Genomic DNA, 14901 nt, shown 5'->3' on the forward strand with positions numbered 1-14901 from the left:
TGGGCTGTGGAGCTGTACTGGACTCTTCCCAGGGGGCACGTGCCCCCAAATCTGCATGGGACAACAGCAGGCTGCTGCTGCTGCTGGCTGGGGCCAGTGGTGGCACTGCACTCTTCCCAGTGCTCGGTGCAGGCCGCATCAGGTGCCAGGAACAGCCCCTTCCCGCTGTGGAAGGAGATTGTGAAAGATGGGAAGAGATGGAAGGCTGTAGTTAAGGTGGTTATAGACCCTCAATACCTGTGAAACCAAAGAAGGGTAAAGATTTCAATTAGTGCTACATATAAGATTTTGGAAGCACGGAGGGGGATGGAGGGGGGGGAGTAGAAAGAGAGAGAAAATACATAGGTTAAACTCAGCAAAGCTCAGATGTAGTACAAATACCCGAACTATATCAGAATCAATAAAACTTACATAACTATGCCACTTTTAGAAATTGCATTTATACTGAAACTATGTGTATAGACTTCCAATAGTCTAATAATAGTACAAAACACCTGCAGGGTACTCAAACTTCAGAAAGGCCTCTGGCCATTTGTCAGTCCTTTCCAGGGCTTTCAGTGCTGTAAGAAAAGTAGCCTACCTTTCTATTGATAGCAGGTAATTCAAACACATACTTCTGTAGTACCTTCTATCTCATGATCCAAGAGCACTTTACGGACACCAGTGAAGAAAGGCTCAAGAACACCCCAAAAGACAGGTAAATATCCTGTCACTATACAGGTTGCCCTCTATTTATATGGGTTCTGTATATGTGGATTTGCTCTAAAACAATAAGCATTTTTAAACCCGTGATTCATTTTATGCGAGGTAAATTCGCTCTTATGCAATTTGCACCCCCTCACCCAAGCAGGTAAGTCTGTGGGGGAGGGGAAAGGGCCGTGGGGCCAGGGCCCCACTCACCCCAGCCCCTGCTCACTTGTCCGCACTCACCCCAGCCGCTGCTGCAGCGGAGCCAGGAGCAGCCAACACCAGCTGCCTTTACTATGGCATGGCACAGCCCAGGAGTTGTGGTGAGTGGGGACAGGCAGAGCCTAGGCATGGTGGGACATGATGCACCCCAGCAGCTGCAGGCAGCTGATGCTGGCTGCTCCTAGGGCTGCTGGGTGCACAGGTTGCAGCACTCATCCCAGCCGCCGCAGCAGCGGCCCTGGGAGCGGCCGATGCCAGCTGCCTGCACCACAGCATGGCACAGCCCAGGAGCTGGGGTGAATGGGAACAGGTGGAGTCCAGGCGCGAGAGGAGAGGCAGAGCACGGTGCAGCCCAGTGGCTGCAGGCAGCTGGTGCCAGCCACTCCTGGGGCTGCTGCAGGAAGCAAAGCAGAGGGAACTGTCAGTAGGTGAAGGGGTGCACCTCTTGCTGCTCTGCGCCCCCTGGGAGGACTGCAGGCTGGGGGGCTGTACCGGGTTCTTCTCGGGGGGTGCATACCCCCAGATCTGAGCGTGTGATGACAGCAGGCTGCTGCTTTTGGCTAGGGCTGGCCTTGTCACATCTTTGCCTATCCTTTCCAGATCAGAGTTTGTTGTTTTCCCCTTTATAGTATTGCTTTACCTGAGCTGGATATTCTCCAGCTTGGTTTCCAAAATCTGCCCCACACGCTTTCTCTGTCAGTTCTTGCAACATACCCTGCACATTTTATTCATTATGCTCCTATCTTCCTCAAGATATCAGGTCTTTTGGTAAAGGCCCATAAGTTCTTGATTATGTCATGTCCTCCATACTCTGTCTTCCTGTAATGCACCAAATATTGTCCTTAATGGTTTGCTTTCAAATAGTTGCAGCCTTTTTCCATTTGCCTTCGTCAATGCCCAGGATCACACTTAAATAAAAGGATAGGTAGAACAATTGTACTATAAAGCTGGACTTTTGGGCTTGATTTTCCTTGATGCCAAAATTTTATCCAGGCTCAACAGGCATATATTAGCACTGTAAATTCTTGCCTTGATTTCTTCAGTTATTTGATTGAACTAAAGAAAAATGTTTTCACTTTTGTTCTCACAATTCTTTCTCCACAACAGGCCGCCAAGGTTAATGGGAGAAGGCTTTGTGGTAATGCAGTCCAATGATGTTGACATCTATTATTACATGGATGAACCAGGTATTTTTTATTAAATAGTCATTCCATTTATGTAGTTTGTGTATAATATACCAGAACTTACTATACCGTTGGTATCAAATGCTTTTCTGTAGTTTTTCTGAAATGCTGAAAGGTAGTTCTTGTTCATCTGTTTGCTCATTCATTCATTCATTCATTCATTCAACTTCCAAGTAGCAAGGATTAGAGAACTTTTGAACCAGTTATGAAGGGGAGAATGAGAATGAGACATTCCTGCTCAAATTAAATTTTCCCATTGTATTCATGCAAAAGAAGAGGCAGACAGTTGCAGGTGAAATGCATAGAAAGAGCGGTGGTTTATATTTTGAGTGGAGATAAGGTTTTGAACACTTTTATGTCTCTCCTGCTTCATAATGGATATTATCATGGTTTAGATCAGTGGTTCTCAAACTTGTTACTCTCTATTGAGGCACCTCTCATTAGACCCAAGGTACCCCTCAGAAGATGCCAACTAAACTTTCACTCAGTTTTTGACTATAGAAAAAAATAGAGCAATTTTGTTGCAAAGAAGTCAGACCGCAGCAGATCAAAATGTTTTTGACACTATGGATTCATATTTGAAATCTTTGGGTTTATTATGTGAATCATGTTTGCATGCCTAACAGTGTTAACTAACATTGCATAGTATCCTGTGGCACCCGTCACAAGATCTCAAGGTACCCCAGGATACTGCAGCACTCTTGCTGATGATCACTGGTCTAGGTAGTATGCAGGGTATAATAGATGGATTCGGTGAAGTCAGTTTTCTTGCTATAGTGAGGTATGGATGTTGTAATTCAAGATATATTCTTTTGTGGAGGAGTAGACTTACTAGGTGTAGTTTGCCAAAACATTTCTGAAAAATCACGTCATCCATACCCAGGTACTAGATTGTTGGCAAAGTCTTCTGTATTTTCAATATATTTAAATTGGAATGTTTAGGTGTTGTGCATTTGCCTTTCTACTTTGAAGGAATTGCATTATTTGCATTGTTTTTTATTTTACTAAATTTTTTTTCTGTCTATAAAATTTCTTCCTTTCAATGCATCGAAGGCTTCTGGTAGAGTATATATTTAGCAATACTTTAATGAGTCAAAAATAACTTTTTCTGTTTTCCCTCTCCTATTGTTAGAACAAAAAAAATCAGTAACTTCCAAACAGAATTTTTTTGCTCTGTTTATACTGGAATTGTGACCGTGTTGGAGTGGGGGAGAAAAGGATATACTGGTAGAGGCTGTGAAGCAAGGTTTTTTTTTTTCTTGCTTTGTTTTGTTTTAAATAAAAAATGTGTATTATGAAGGCAATAAGTTGACCTAAGTCCCCTTCCCCTGTGTGTTTAGCTTCCTTTTAAGAAGTCATGGTAGTACATGGACTCCTCATCCTTTGAGTCCCTTCCTTTGAGTTCTTCCCTGTGTATCTTTGGATTCTTTTTTTAATATTGTGAGGTATCCTGGGTCACTTGTCAGTTGTTGATGGAGCCTCTGTTAAGACTGGCATCTTGGTCCGCATAGTAGCAAGCACTTTTTGGGGGCAACCCCAGAATTTTTTGGTTGCTTTTGGTAGGACTATTGCATTTTCTTCCCTTTAATCCTGCATTAGGACACATTCCTTTTGCCACCTCAGCTTCTGCATCTCCCCTGCAAAGTCTGATAGCCCTCTATTTTTCTGGGTATTTCATAGTTGTGTGCGCACTGCTCCTACTTCTCCCCAATCAGATGCGAGTGAAGAGTTCTTGGATTTCATTCCTGAACCAGACAGCAGCTTGAAGCTTTGCATGAAATAGTGTCTGCTTACAAAGATGGGCAAGCAGGAAGAGGCATGTTGAAAATATACTGGGGGTTTAGAGCCCAGAAGTGCTCACTTTTCATCAATGTAGTATATGGGCAATAGTGGTAAAAAATTGAGCCCCAGCTATCACTGCATCAGGGACCTTGGCACCAAGAAATGATTTATGGAGAACTGTTTGTACTAATACAGATAATGGCTTGTCTGCACAGACTTGGATGGGTGAAAGTGTGTCAGTAAAGGACTTAATTTTCTCTCTGGGCAGCATAATTTGACTGGCCAAAGGTTAGGCTTTTGCCAGAAAAACTCAAACGCCTGTGAAAGCATGCAAACATATACAGAGAGAAAGCAAGTCTTACCGAAAAAAGTTTATGGTTTAAACCTGACATCCCACTGACTTAATTGGAACTGTGGGAGACTGTCACTTTAGAAAATCCCAAGGACGTTTATTTTTAGCCATATCTTGGCTCTTCCTCTCATTTTTATTCAGTTGTGTGATGGCTAATATACTACAGTGATTTTGAGTAAAATATATCTGCATAATTTAATTGTGTTGTACTTGGTATATGTTCTTTGTGTGAATTAGAAGCTGGTTCCCTTGATAATGTGTTTGTTGTATTATGTTAATACAGGACTTGTACCAGAGGAAGCAGAGGAAAGTAATGATGGAGAAACAAGCAATGAAGATAGCAAATTGCAAGACCTGCCTCCATGTTGGGGGTTAGATATTGTCTGTGGGAAGGGAACAGATTTCAACTATGGACCTTGGGCTGACAGGCAGAGGTATTGTGTTGAATTGTATCTTCAATCTTTAATCTTGAGTATTTCTTACTGTTTGGAAACAATACTTGACTCTATTGAAACTGTTCTGACTGCTAATTTATGTGTGGTAAGTGACTTAATTTTGCAATTATTATCTGTTTAGTAAATAGCATTCTACCAGTTATTTAGAGCTTATGTGGTAAGCTTGGTGTTGGCTGCTGGCAGGACTTTGAGCATACAAAGAGGTAATGGAGAATTACATTTAAAAAAAAATAGCTCTATTTTGTTAGGAAAAAATCTATATATAGAGTGTGTGTGTGTGTGTACATACACTTAAATTTATGTTACAGAATAGGTTTAGACTAGACATCCAAAGGCACTACTTCACAGTCAGGGTGGCTAGGATCTGGAACCAACTTCCAAGGGAAGTGGTGATGGCTCCTACCCTGGGGGTCTTTAAGAGGAGGCTTGACATCTACCTGGCTGGGGTCATTTGAGCCCAGTTTTCTCTCCTGCCCAGGGCAGGGGGTCGGACTTGATGATCTGCAAGGTCCCTTCCAATCCTACTTCTGTGAATCTATGACATTTATAAGCTTTTCAAATGTTATGTTGCTTCTGGGTGGGTGCGTTGCTCTGTTGCAGCCAGTGGCATACGGTGGGTCTCCAGTGCACAGTGCTTGCATTTGCACCCCCCCTCCACCCCTGAGGATGATCCAAGCAGGCTGCAGAGCCCACTCTGCCATCCCACAGCACTTCCGTGAGGAAATTAACAGCCTGGCACACTGGACATAAGGGGAGGGGTGGCGGCCAGAACAGCTAAAGAAACTTACAACCCACCAGGGAAAGGGACAGGTGAACTACACAACAAACACTGTAGGCACCGCAGCCTCTCTGCCCAGCTCTTTGGGGCCTGGCCAGTGCCCCTGCCCCTAGCTGATGCCTGGAGGCCATCGCCCCAACCGTCCTCCCCATGCCTACTCCAGTGGTTGTAGCCACGGCTATTGATTATGTCTGTCGCTTTCATGATTTCCCTATGCAAGGGTATGCTACAGCTGTTCAACAAGGCCTATATGTTGCCTCATCTTGTTGATTCATTATTGCTTACTTACAGCTGTGAGCTGAAGAAGACTTGGTTATTCAGTAGGTTTCACTTAATCAAACGTACCTTTAGAATGGCCTGAAGCACTTTCTTGGGCAACTGTGCTTCCCTCTCTTCATGCTTCAGTTCACTGTTAGAACCTGCTTGGGCATTTGTGTATTCTGTGCCTGGGCCATCGTGACTGAACTTTCATTATTAATGCCGCACCAATGTACCTACTGCAGGATCTTACTATGAAATAATGCTGAAATAATTTTACTTCCTATGTGTGTTAAAAAGAATCCTATCTTAATTAACCTTTTTGGCCACCATTTATTCTGCAGTGAAATTACTGCAATTAACTAGTTCAGGCAGAATGTCCATAATTATTAGGAGTTGTAACCATGTTGTAGGTTGTAACCATAGGCAGACAAGGTTCTTTGGGTAAAACTGATACCTTTTGTTAGACGCATTCCATTTAGGAAGAGCACACATGAACTGCAGATGCTTCCTTATCCTGTTGAAGGGTATTTATACCCAGAAGCTTGCTAAAAAGAATTTTTTCCAACTATCTGAATTGGTCTAATAAAAGATAGCAAATTTACCGCAAAACCCTTGTCTTCCATAATTATTAGTTCTGATTTGACGAAGGATAGTGTCCTGCAGTACTGTGAAAATAATTTTTTTTACGTCTAGCACAGTGAACTGCTAGGAATGTGAAACTAGTGAATCTCACATATTTTAATACTATCAAGAAAGTCTGCTCTGTGATGGGCTTTAGTGTACTTCTTGTATTTTATTTGCTCCATGGTGACAGCATGATTGTTAGGGTGAGCACATGCACTTACCAAGTGAAGGACTAGAAGTATTGGTTGTTATCTAGAAGCATTTATGGCTTGGTTTTAATTTCTTCATTTCTGTAAAAAGTGGTTTTAAAAAAATTCTAGGTGATGTAAAGAGCACGTCTTATAGTCCATGGGATTTATGCTCCTAGTTTGTGCTTTAGAAAATTTCCCTCTTTAATAGCTATATTCTATTTGTATGAGCTCTGGCATTTTTCTGTGTTTCAAACAAAACCTGCATATGGTAATTTTCAAAGATCAGTTTTGTTTCTTGTCTAAGGCAGCAGTCATTCTTGACTGAATTGAAAAGGAGCATTTTCATGTAAATATTTTCTCATCTTCATTTTTTCCCCCAAGGGAGTAACTCTCACAGGATCACAGATTTTAAAAACCTTATGTGGAATTTGACCTCTGTTCACTGATTGATATTTTACTTAAGCCACACGTTTGGCTGTCCATACTTCATTAATCTTGGTTTTGTTTCTTGTGGCTTGTTCAAAATATTGCAGAAATTTGGACTTCATGATCCCATTCCCACATGCAATACATTCATAGCCATCGTGACTGAACTTTCATTATTAATGCCGCACCAATGTACCTACTGCAGGATCTTACTATGAAATAATGCTGAAATAATTTTACTTCCTATGTGTGTTAAAAAGAATCCTATCTTAATTAACCTTTTTGGCCACCATTTATTCTGCAGTGAAATTACTGCAATTAACTAGTTCAGGCAGAATGTCCATAATTATTAGGAGTTGTAACCATGTTGTAGGTTGTAACCATAGGCAGACAAGGTTCTTTGGGTAAAACTGATACCTTTTGTTAGACGCATTCCATTTAGGAAGAGCACACATGAACTGCAGATGCTTCCTTATCCTGTTGAAGGGTATTTATACCCAGAAGCTTGCTAAAAAGAATTTTTTCCAACTATCTGAATTGGTCTAATAAAAGATAGCAAATTTACCGCAAAACCCTTGTCTTCCATAATTATTAGTTCTGATTTGACGAAGGATAGTGTCCTGCAGTACTGTGAAAATAATTTTTTTTACGTCTAGCACAGTGAACTGCTAGGAATGTGAAACTAGTGAATCTCACATATTTTAATACTATCAAGAAAGTCTGCTCTGTGATGGGCTTTAGTGTACTTCTTGTATTTTATTTGCTCCATGGTGACAGCATGATTGTTAGGGTGAGCACATGCACTTACCAAGTGAAGGACTAGAAGTAGTGGTTGTTATCTAGAAGCATTTATGGCTTGGTTTTAATTTCTTCATTTCTGTAAAAAGTGGTTTTAAAAAAATTCTAGGTGATGTAAAGAGCACGTCTTATAGTCCATGGGATTTATGCTCCTAGTTTGTGCTTTAGAAAATTTCCCTCTTTAATAGCTATATTCTATTTGTATGAGCTCTGGCATTTTTCTGTGTTTCAAACAAAACCTGCATATGGTAATTTTCAAAGATCAGTTTTGTTTCTTGTCTAAGGCAGCAGTCATTCTTGACTGAATTGAAAAGGAGCATTTTCATGTAAATATTTTCTCATCTTCATTTTTTCCCCCAAGGGAGTAACTCTCACAGGATCACAGATTTTAAAAACCTTATGTGGAATTTGACCTCTGTTCACTGATTGATATTTTACTTAAGCCACACGTTTGGCTGTCCATACTTCATTAATCTTGGTTTTGTTTCTTGTGGCTTGTTCAAAATATTGCAGAAATTTGGACTTCATGATCCCATTCCCACATGCAATACATTCATAGATAGCGTGGATCTCTCTTTTTCTGGGCTTCATGCCAAATATTTATATACAAACAGAATGTACTCTTGACATCTTTTTTATCCTGATTCCATAAATGAGGTGATGACTTTATTTCTACAGTACATTATGAATTGGTAGGAAACTAATTTGTTTGTGTTCTAGAAGTATGTTTTTTTTCCCCCCTGGTCATTTCCTCGTAATCTGGCCTTTTACGAGTACCGATCAAAAAGTTGATTTTCTGGGAGTTTCAGCAGCTCATATTTGGGAGCTTGATTTCATAAATGAAGATTCTGCTGATGGGTCTTGAAGATTTAATGTTTTGTAACAAATATTCTCTGCCTTGTTTTCACCTATTTGCTAACTGCTCAAGGACCCTTCCAGTAAGGTGGAGTGGTAGAAAAGACATTTTTAATTGAGTAAAATGTTCTCTTTCCCAGTATGCAAACAGATTTTCTCCTTTTTGTTTTTTAGGGATTGCTTGTGGAAATTTTTCTTCCCACCAGATTATCAAATTATGAAAGTCTCAGAAATAGCTCAGCCTGGGAAACCAAGGCAGATCCTTGCCTTTGAGCTACGAATGAATATCATTGCAGATGCCACCATTGACTTGCTTTTTACAAAAAACAGGGTAAATAATGAAAAATTGCCTAGAAAGAAATTGGTTCAAGACTCCTGTGGAACGTTGTCTGGCATGTTTTATTTGTGCATGTTCTTGTTTGTATCTCCTGAATTCTATATGGAATTATGAAAGTTTAAAAAGTCCAGAGGATATACAATCTCCCTTTCAACCAAATAATATATTGCAATATATTGCATTTCAGTGTTACTTTATTTTCAGGTTCCTTGTAAACATTAAGGAACATGTAACATACCTAGGATATTCCTCTGTAGGGAAGGTGTAACTATATAAATGTTATGTCATGAAGCTTCTTGTAGTCTTACATTAGGTGGGGGCTGCCCATAAAGGAGAGGGGTTTCCTCAAAACTGAAAGAATTAGGCCCTGGACAGGTATAATAGTTGTAGTGCTATGTGGTCAAGCAAACAGATATATATGCTCCCTGTAGTGTTACAAAATGGCAGAAGCACGACAGAAATGTTATGGGATGAAATAGCAACTTCTCTGTAGCGCTGCATTTTGTAGCACTACAGGTTATACCTATGAATTAATTATAGGTCTGTTCATCCCACAGTGCTCTGCTCTTCTCCCTTACTGCACCTCCAAGGTGGGGAGGGAGAGTGGGATGGGTAGTTCATGAGCTCTGCCTGGGTGCTCAGCTGTCATCAGGGCTGAAGAGCAGGAATCCTTGTATTCTTCAGGTCAGCATAAGCTTACTAACACCTCCCCTCCCCTTATTGAAAAGTGGGGGGAAGTGGAGTCATGGGGCTGAGCAACCCTCCACTGAAGCCCTAGCTGGAGAGCATGCTATTGTATGGTGTCCTGGTGATTTTATAGTGCTCCAGCTGGGGGACTTGGCCGGGGGCCTTAGGTTTGTTTTAGTAAGCGAGAAGAGCTGTAGCAGTACATTTTTGTAGCCCTTTGAGTAGCATGGTACTTGTAGAGCTGCAGGTGTTATGTCCTTCCAGGGCCTTAGAATTTAAAGCTGATGCAGGGTGGCAGTGTTACCTACCTTCCAGTGTGTATAAACTGAATCCTGCTCAACACTTCCTATAACCGAGAAGGTGAAAGCCAGAAAGGCAACCCCATTCTTCAGCTGCTCTATTCATCAGGCCAGGATGATCTTGTGCAGCCTACTCATTATCCTAAATCAATACTTGTCAAGCCTCATAAATGGTAAATGTATGCCATTAATTTCATTGTATGTACATAGCTCATTAACTTTTAATACACTTTTAAGGCAAGGAGGACTGTAGTTAGCTAGTTTGTTCTCTTCAATCCTATTTAAACATGAATAATGATTTAAAGGAGCATGACATGCACTGGGAGATGAGAATGAAAAATAATATATTTTTTGTCTTTCCTATGGGTAGGAAACTAATGCTGTGCATGTAAATGTTGGAGCAGGCTCATATTTGGAAATAAATATTCCCACGACAGTAGGTGAAAATGGTAAGTTGATAAGGCTAAGATTTAATTTGCATTCTGAAGACAAGTGTAAAGAAAAGCATTAATCCGCGTGATTGAGGGTAGACTAAGATAACTTTTCCCCTTATGGCTATAGACAGACCTACATTTCCAGGTAAAGGAACAGTAAGAATTTGTTCACATAGTTTTTGCCTTTCATTACAGAATCTCAAACACTTTACAGGTTTAAATCTTGCAAAGTCCTTGCTGATATTGCAGTAACTGAGCCTATGTACTCAAAGCAAGCCATTTAATTTAATTTAATTTCATTTTATTTTATTTATATTTTAGCATATTACATAACTTTTATCAATACAAAAAGGAAGGAACATTTTTCAATTTAATTAACATAACAGGTTGTTTCTAGAATATCTTTAATCTAATTAAAAAAATCAATTAACGGAATATCAGCCTAGTCAGAGATGTCCAAGAACGTCAGACTAGTTACAAAATTGGAGGTATAGAGATTTTTTTTGTGTGTGATTGATTTACCCTCTGGGCCAATGTTGAAGCCGTGCAGTAACTTGTTTAATGTTCTCCTGGCTTGTTTTAGTAGATGGGGCTTGTTTAACTTTCACCATTTAATGTTGATAGGAGGGGTTCTCAATAGAGGGGCATCAAGCATTAGGATGTAGGGTTTTCCTCCAGGGCCATGTAAGCAATTAATAAGCTCCAAGAAGTAATTTTAAGTTGATAGTTATGTGATATTTGATGTCTGTTTCTGAGTTAGAATTTACTTCTTAAACCTCAGAAAATGGTGAGAGTTCAGAAAGAGTTAGGGCCAGTGTCATCTTTGGAGGAGAGAGCCAGGGACCTGGTTCTGTCTGTCAAAATGGTTAGTAAGGAAACATTTTAAAATACATTATCATGTGATTATTAAGCTCTTATGATTTTGAGGGGTTGCTTGCTCTCAAACTACTTCTCACTTAGCTGTATTATATAATACAGCTAACTTTCAAATGGTGGTACTTTTGTAGCAGAGAGATGCTTTATAGTCGGTTATATAACTTCCATTTTTGTTATGATCACAGTTCTTTCTGTGTACTTTTAAACATACTATAGCTCCCATCCCTCCACCTTGTAGTTCTGCCACCTTTTGATACCTAAAGATATTTTTAGGTACTCAGTGTTAAATAATTTGAATAGGTAACTTTTTTTCTAATAGCAAAAATGTTTATCTATTTGCATAGTATTGTTTGTTTCTTTATATGTAAGAATATGCATATTTCTCAAAGGTGCTGATTTAATGTACAGCATCTTAAGCAGTGAAACGTCAAATGATCATGTCGTAATTCCTGATCAGAGGCTCAGAATTGGACTGTAATCTCTTCTCTTGCGATATGCTAATTCAAAACTTCAGGGTTGTGCATTTAGGGGTGGATTCCAAAAGAACAGGACTATAAAATATAACATCCTTATGTTTTCAAGACCTCTATGAAGTAGGGAAATGCTTTTATCTCCATTTTACTAATGGATAATTGAGTGACAGGTCTGTGACTTACCCAGAGGTGTAACTTTAAACCCATGTCCCCCCAGCCAGCCATACAGCTGTAGTGCAAGCTGTGGACCCTGAGCCAGCCATACAGCTGTAGTGCAAGCTGTGGTGCAAAAAACATCTTACCTTTCCAGACCATACTGTCTTTTTGTCATCTTAAGCCTTTGTTATCTGGCTAATAAACGACTGAACTGAAGTGTCATAGTATTAATTGCCTCCTTGATCTATTTTGTTGTTATTGCTAGGCTACTGAGGTGGCTCGTGAAGTTTGTTAAAATAATTTGTATTTGTTTTGTTTGTTAATTTTTGTTTTAATTTTCTTGTTAAAATTTTGTGCAACTGTTGCTTCTTTACAGTAATTCAAAACAATTTTATAACAGGACATGCCATCATATTACTTGTTTTCTCTGTTTGTTAGGTTACTCCCCTACAATTAAAGGACAGCTTTTACATGTTGATGCTACTAGCAGTATGCAGTACCGGACTCTCTTAGAAGCAGAAATGTTAGCTGTAAGTATAGAGCAGTGGTTCTCAACCTTTTCAGGGTCAAGACACCTCACTACCACATTTTTGAATGTGGCGATACCCTTGGCACCCCAGAGGAATCTGTTGGTGCTGCCCTGGTTACTTGAGTGCTGCTTAGCTGGTTTCTGCTGCTGGGAAAGTCTGTGCAACAGTGGTAAGACTGCATATGCTGCAGAGCCAGTCTAGGTAGGTCTGTGCCATGTGCATACTCTCTTCCTGTATTAGGGCTCTGATCAGCCTAAAGCAGGCAGGAAGTGATTTGTGCTCTGCAGCTCTTTCTAGTCTGACACCCCCAATGCTCTTTTCAGAAACGCAAGTAGATGGAACAATTTCACCTGCTTCTGTTTCGGGCAGGAACATTGGGGTGGGGGAAGGATCAGAAAGAGCTGCATGATGCAAGGCAGCTTTTTGGCCTGCTTCAGGCTGATTAGACAGCCATAATGTAGGGGGAGCACGCTGGGCAGTTTTATATGGTCACTGCCACTACATCACCTCTTTGGGGGCCCCATGGCACTCCAGTTGAGAAGCACTGGTATAGGGTATTAAGCACAAGGCTGCACACCGTAGTTTAACGTACAGCATATATATCAGTTGCATAAAAATGCTCTTCAAATATGCACGATAGTGCAGTGCATGAAGAAACACATGTAGTTTATAATTCTGCAAAAACTCTCACACTTGAATAAGTCCATTGAAATCAGTGGATGCACTTGTGTAAAGGTATGCAGCAATTTGTCTTGCAGGATTTGGGCCCAATATGAGTTTGCATTCATAACTAATTTGTTCACAGATTCTTCCCTGTTCTCAGCAAAGTTTTAATAGTAGAGTGCTGTAATGAGGTCTGCTTTTGCTGAGATGCAATTATCTTAGAAGAATATAATACACAGCATTTTTAGTAGACTGAGAGACATTTAAGTCTGCACAAAACTGTGTAATTTAAAATGGATTTTCCAGTTGTTAAATTCTACTAAAATCCATATGCTATAGTTTACCCTTCTTTCCTCATTAGTATGAATGACTTTTAACAGGAGAGAGAGAGCCATTTAACAGCCCAGCTCATAACAGTATATAAATACATTAGTTGAAAAAGTTGCATGTATTTGGAGGATGTCATGGTTTGTCTACCTGGCAGAAAACTTGCTTACTGTACAAAATTCCTTGTAGAAGTTCCCGAACAAATAAATAAGGTGGCTGAAGGTCAACTGTCACATTATGAGGGGAGGGGGAGAGAGAGAGAGAGAGAGAATGTAAATTTATGAGGAAACTGGGTGGCCTTCTGTTCACCCCAGCAGGAAAAGTGATTTTAATTATTCACCAAAGTACGTTTGTTCTTTCATCTCGGCAGTGTTCGCACATTGCCATGTTTTAAGAAACTGATGCTTTAGTGTCTTGTTCACAGTTTCAGATCAATGCCAGCTACCCACGGATATGGAACATGTCACAGACATGGCAATGTGAACTTGAAGTTTACAAAGCAACATATCACTTTATTTTTGCTCAAAAAAGCTTCTTTACAGGTAACTGTCATATTTCATTAGTGTCTAAATATTTAGCTTTTGGAATATGTATGTTTGGCAAATATTTTATTGATATTTTTCAAGCCTGTTGGAGGGGGATGTAATGTTGTTTAACAAATGCAGGTGGCCTAGGATTATCAATTATGCATAAATGTATGGACACTGCATAAAATAGCCTGGGTAAAAACACCTGTCTATGAACTTTGTTTTAAAAAAAAAAAAAAAAGTTACCCAGAAGAACATGAAGCCATGCGAGCTTGATTTGAAGCTGTGTTGGGAAAGAAGCTGGAGGCAATGTTGAACCACAGAGCACAGCAGCAACACCTGGTTTCTGAGTGGGGTTGTAGCGCCCTGAAGAGAGCTCTTATCCCGGCTTTGTAGTTCATGGGACTCTGTAGCTCCTTCCTCAACCTCCAGCCATATGCTGATGCTGGTGCTGATGCGTCAACCTATCTGCCTCTACTGCTGAGGGGAGGCAGTTAGATGGACAGTCCTCCTTTGGGGGTGTATCGTGGGATCGAGGGAGTGGGGCTTGTGGGGATAAGTCTGTGCGGGGAGGCAGAAAGGTGAAGGTGGTTAGGGGGATGTGGGAGTGAGTAGGGGACCCCTTGGATTGGGGAAACGGAATGTAAAACCATTGTTGCAGTCAAGCAGGGTTGCCAACCCAAGACGATTTATTTATTTTAAACTGATAATCTGCAAACCTCTTACTGACATCCAAACTTCTTTTCTGTGGTAGGTGTTTAAACCCTAAATTTGAACCTGGCTCTTGTCCAAGGTCTGGCAGAAGTATTGCATTTACATTATGTAAAAAACATGTCATAACATATGTCATTTTAAAGTGTGGATGTCATAGAATCATAGAAAATTCAGGTTGTAGGGATGCTTAGGAGGTCATCTAGTCCAACTATATCATCCCAACCAAGGCTGTGTCTAGCCTGGTCTTAACCTCCAGATATGAA

The 14901-nt window shown here is 40.3% G+C and overlaps 1 protein-coding gene across 1 annotated transcript in view; it reads left to right on the top strand.

Moving 5' to 3' along the window:
• Positions 1-14901, top strand: part of KIAA1109 (KIAA1109 ortholog) — a 252339-nt gene that overhangs the window by 74455 nt on the left and 162983 nt on the right. The window contains exons 10-15 of the mRNA XM_025204706.1: positions 2017-2096; positions 4511-4661; positions 8790-8946; positions 10309-10387; positions 12316-12407; positions 13822-13939. Coding sequence (XP_025060491.1) covers positions 2017-2096; positions 4511-4661; positions 8790-8946; positions 10309-10387; positions 12316-12407; positions 13822-13939 — 677 coding nt within the window. The remainder of the gene's footprint in view (positions 1-2016; positions 2097-4510; positions 4662-8789; positions 8947-10308; positions 10388-12315; positions 12408-13821; positions 13940-14901) is intronic.

The sequence above is a fragment of the Alligator sinensis genome, unplaced genomic scaffold, assembly GCF_000455745.1.
Source record: "Alligator sinensis unplaced genomic scaffold, ASM45574v1 scaffold150_1, whole genome shotgun sequence".
NCBI lineage: Eukaryota > Metazoa > Chordata > Crocodylia > Alligatoridae > Alligator > Alligator sinensis.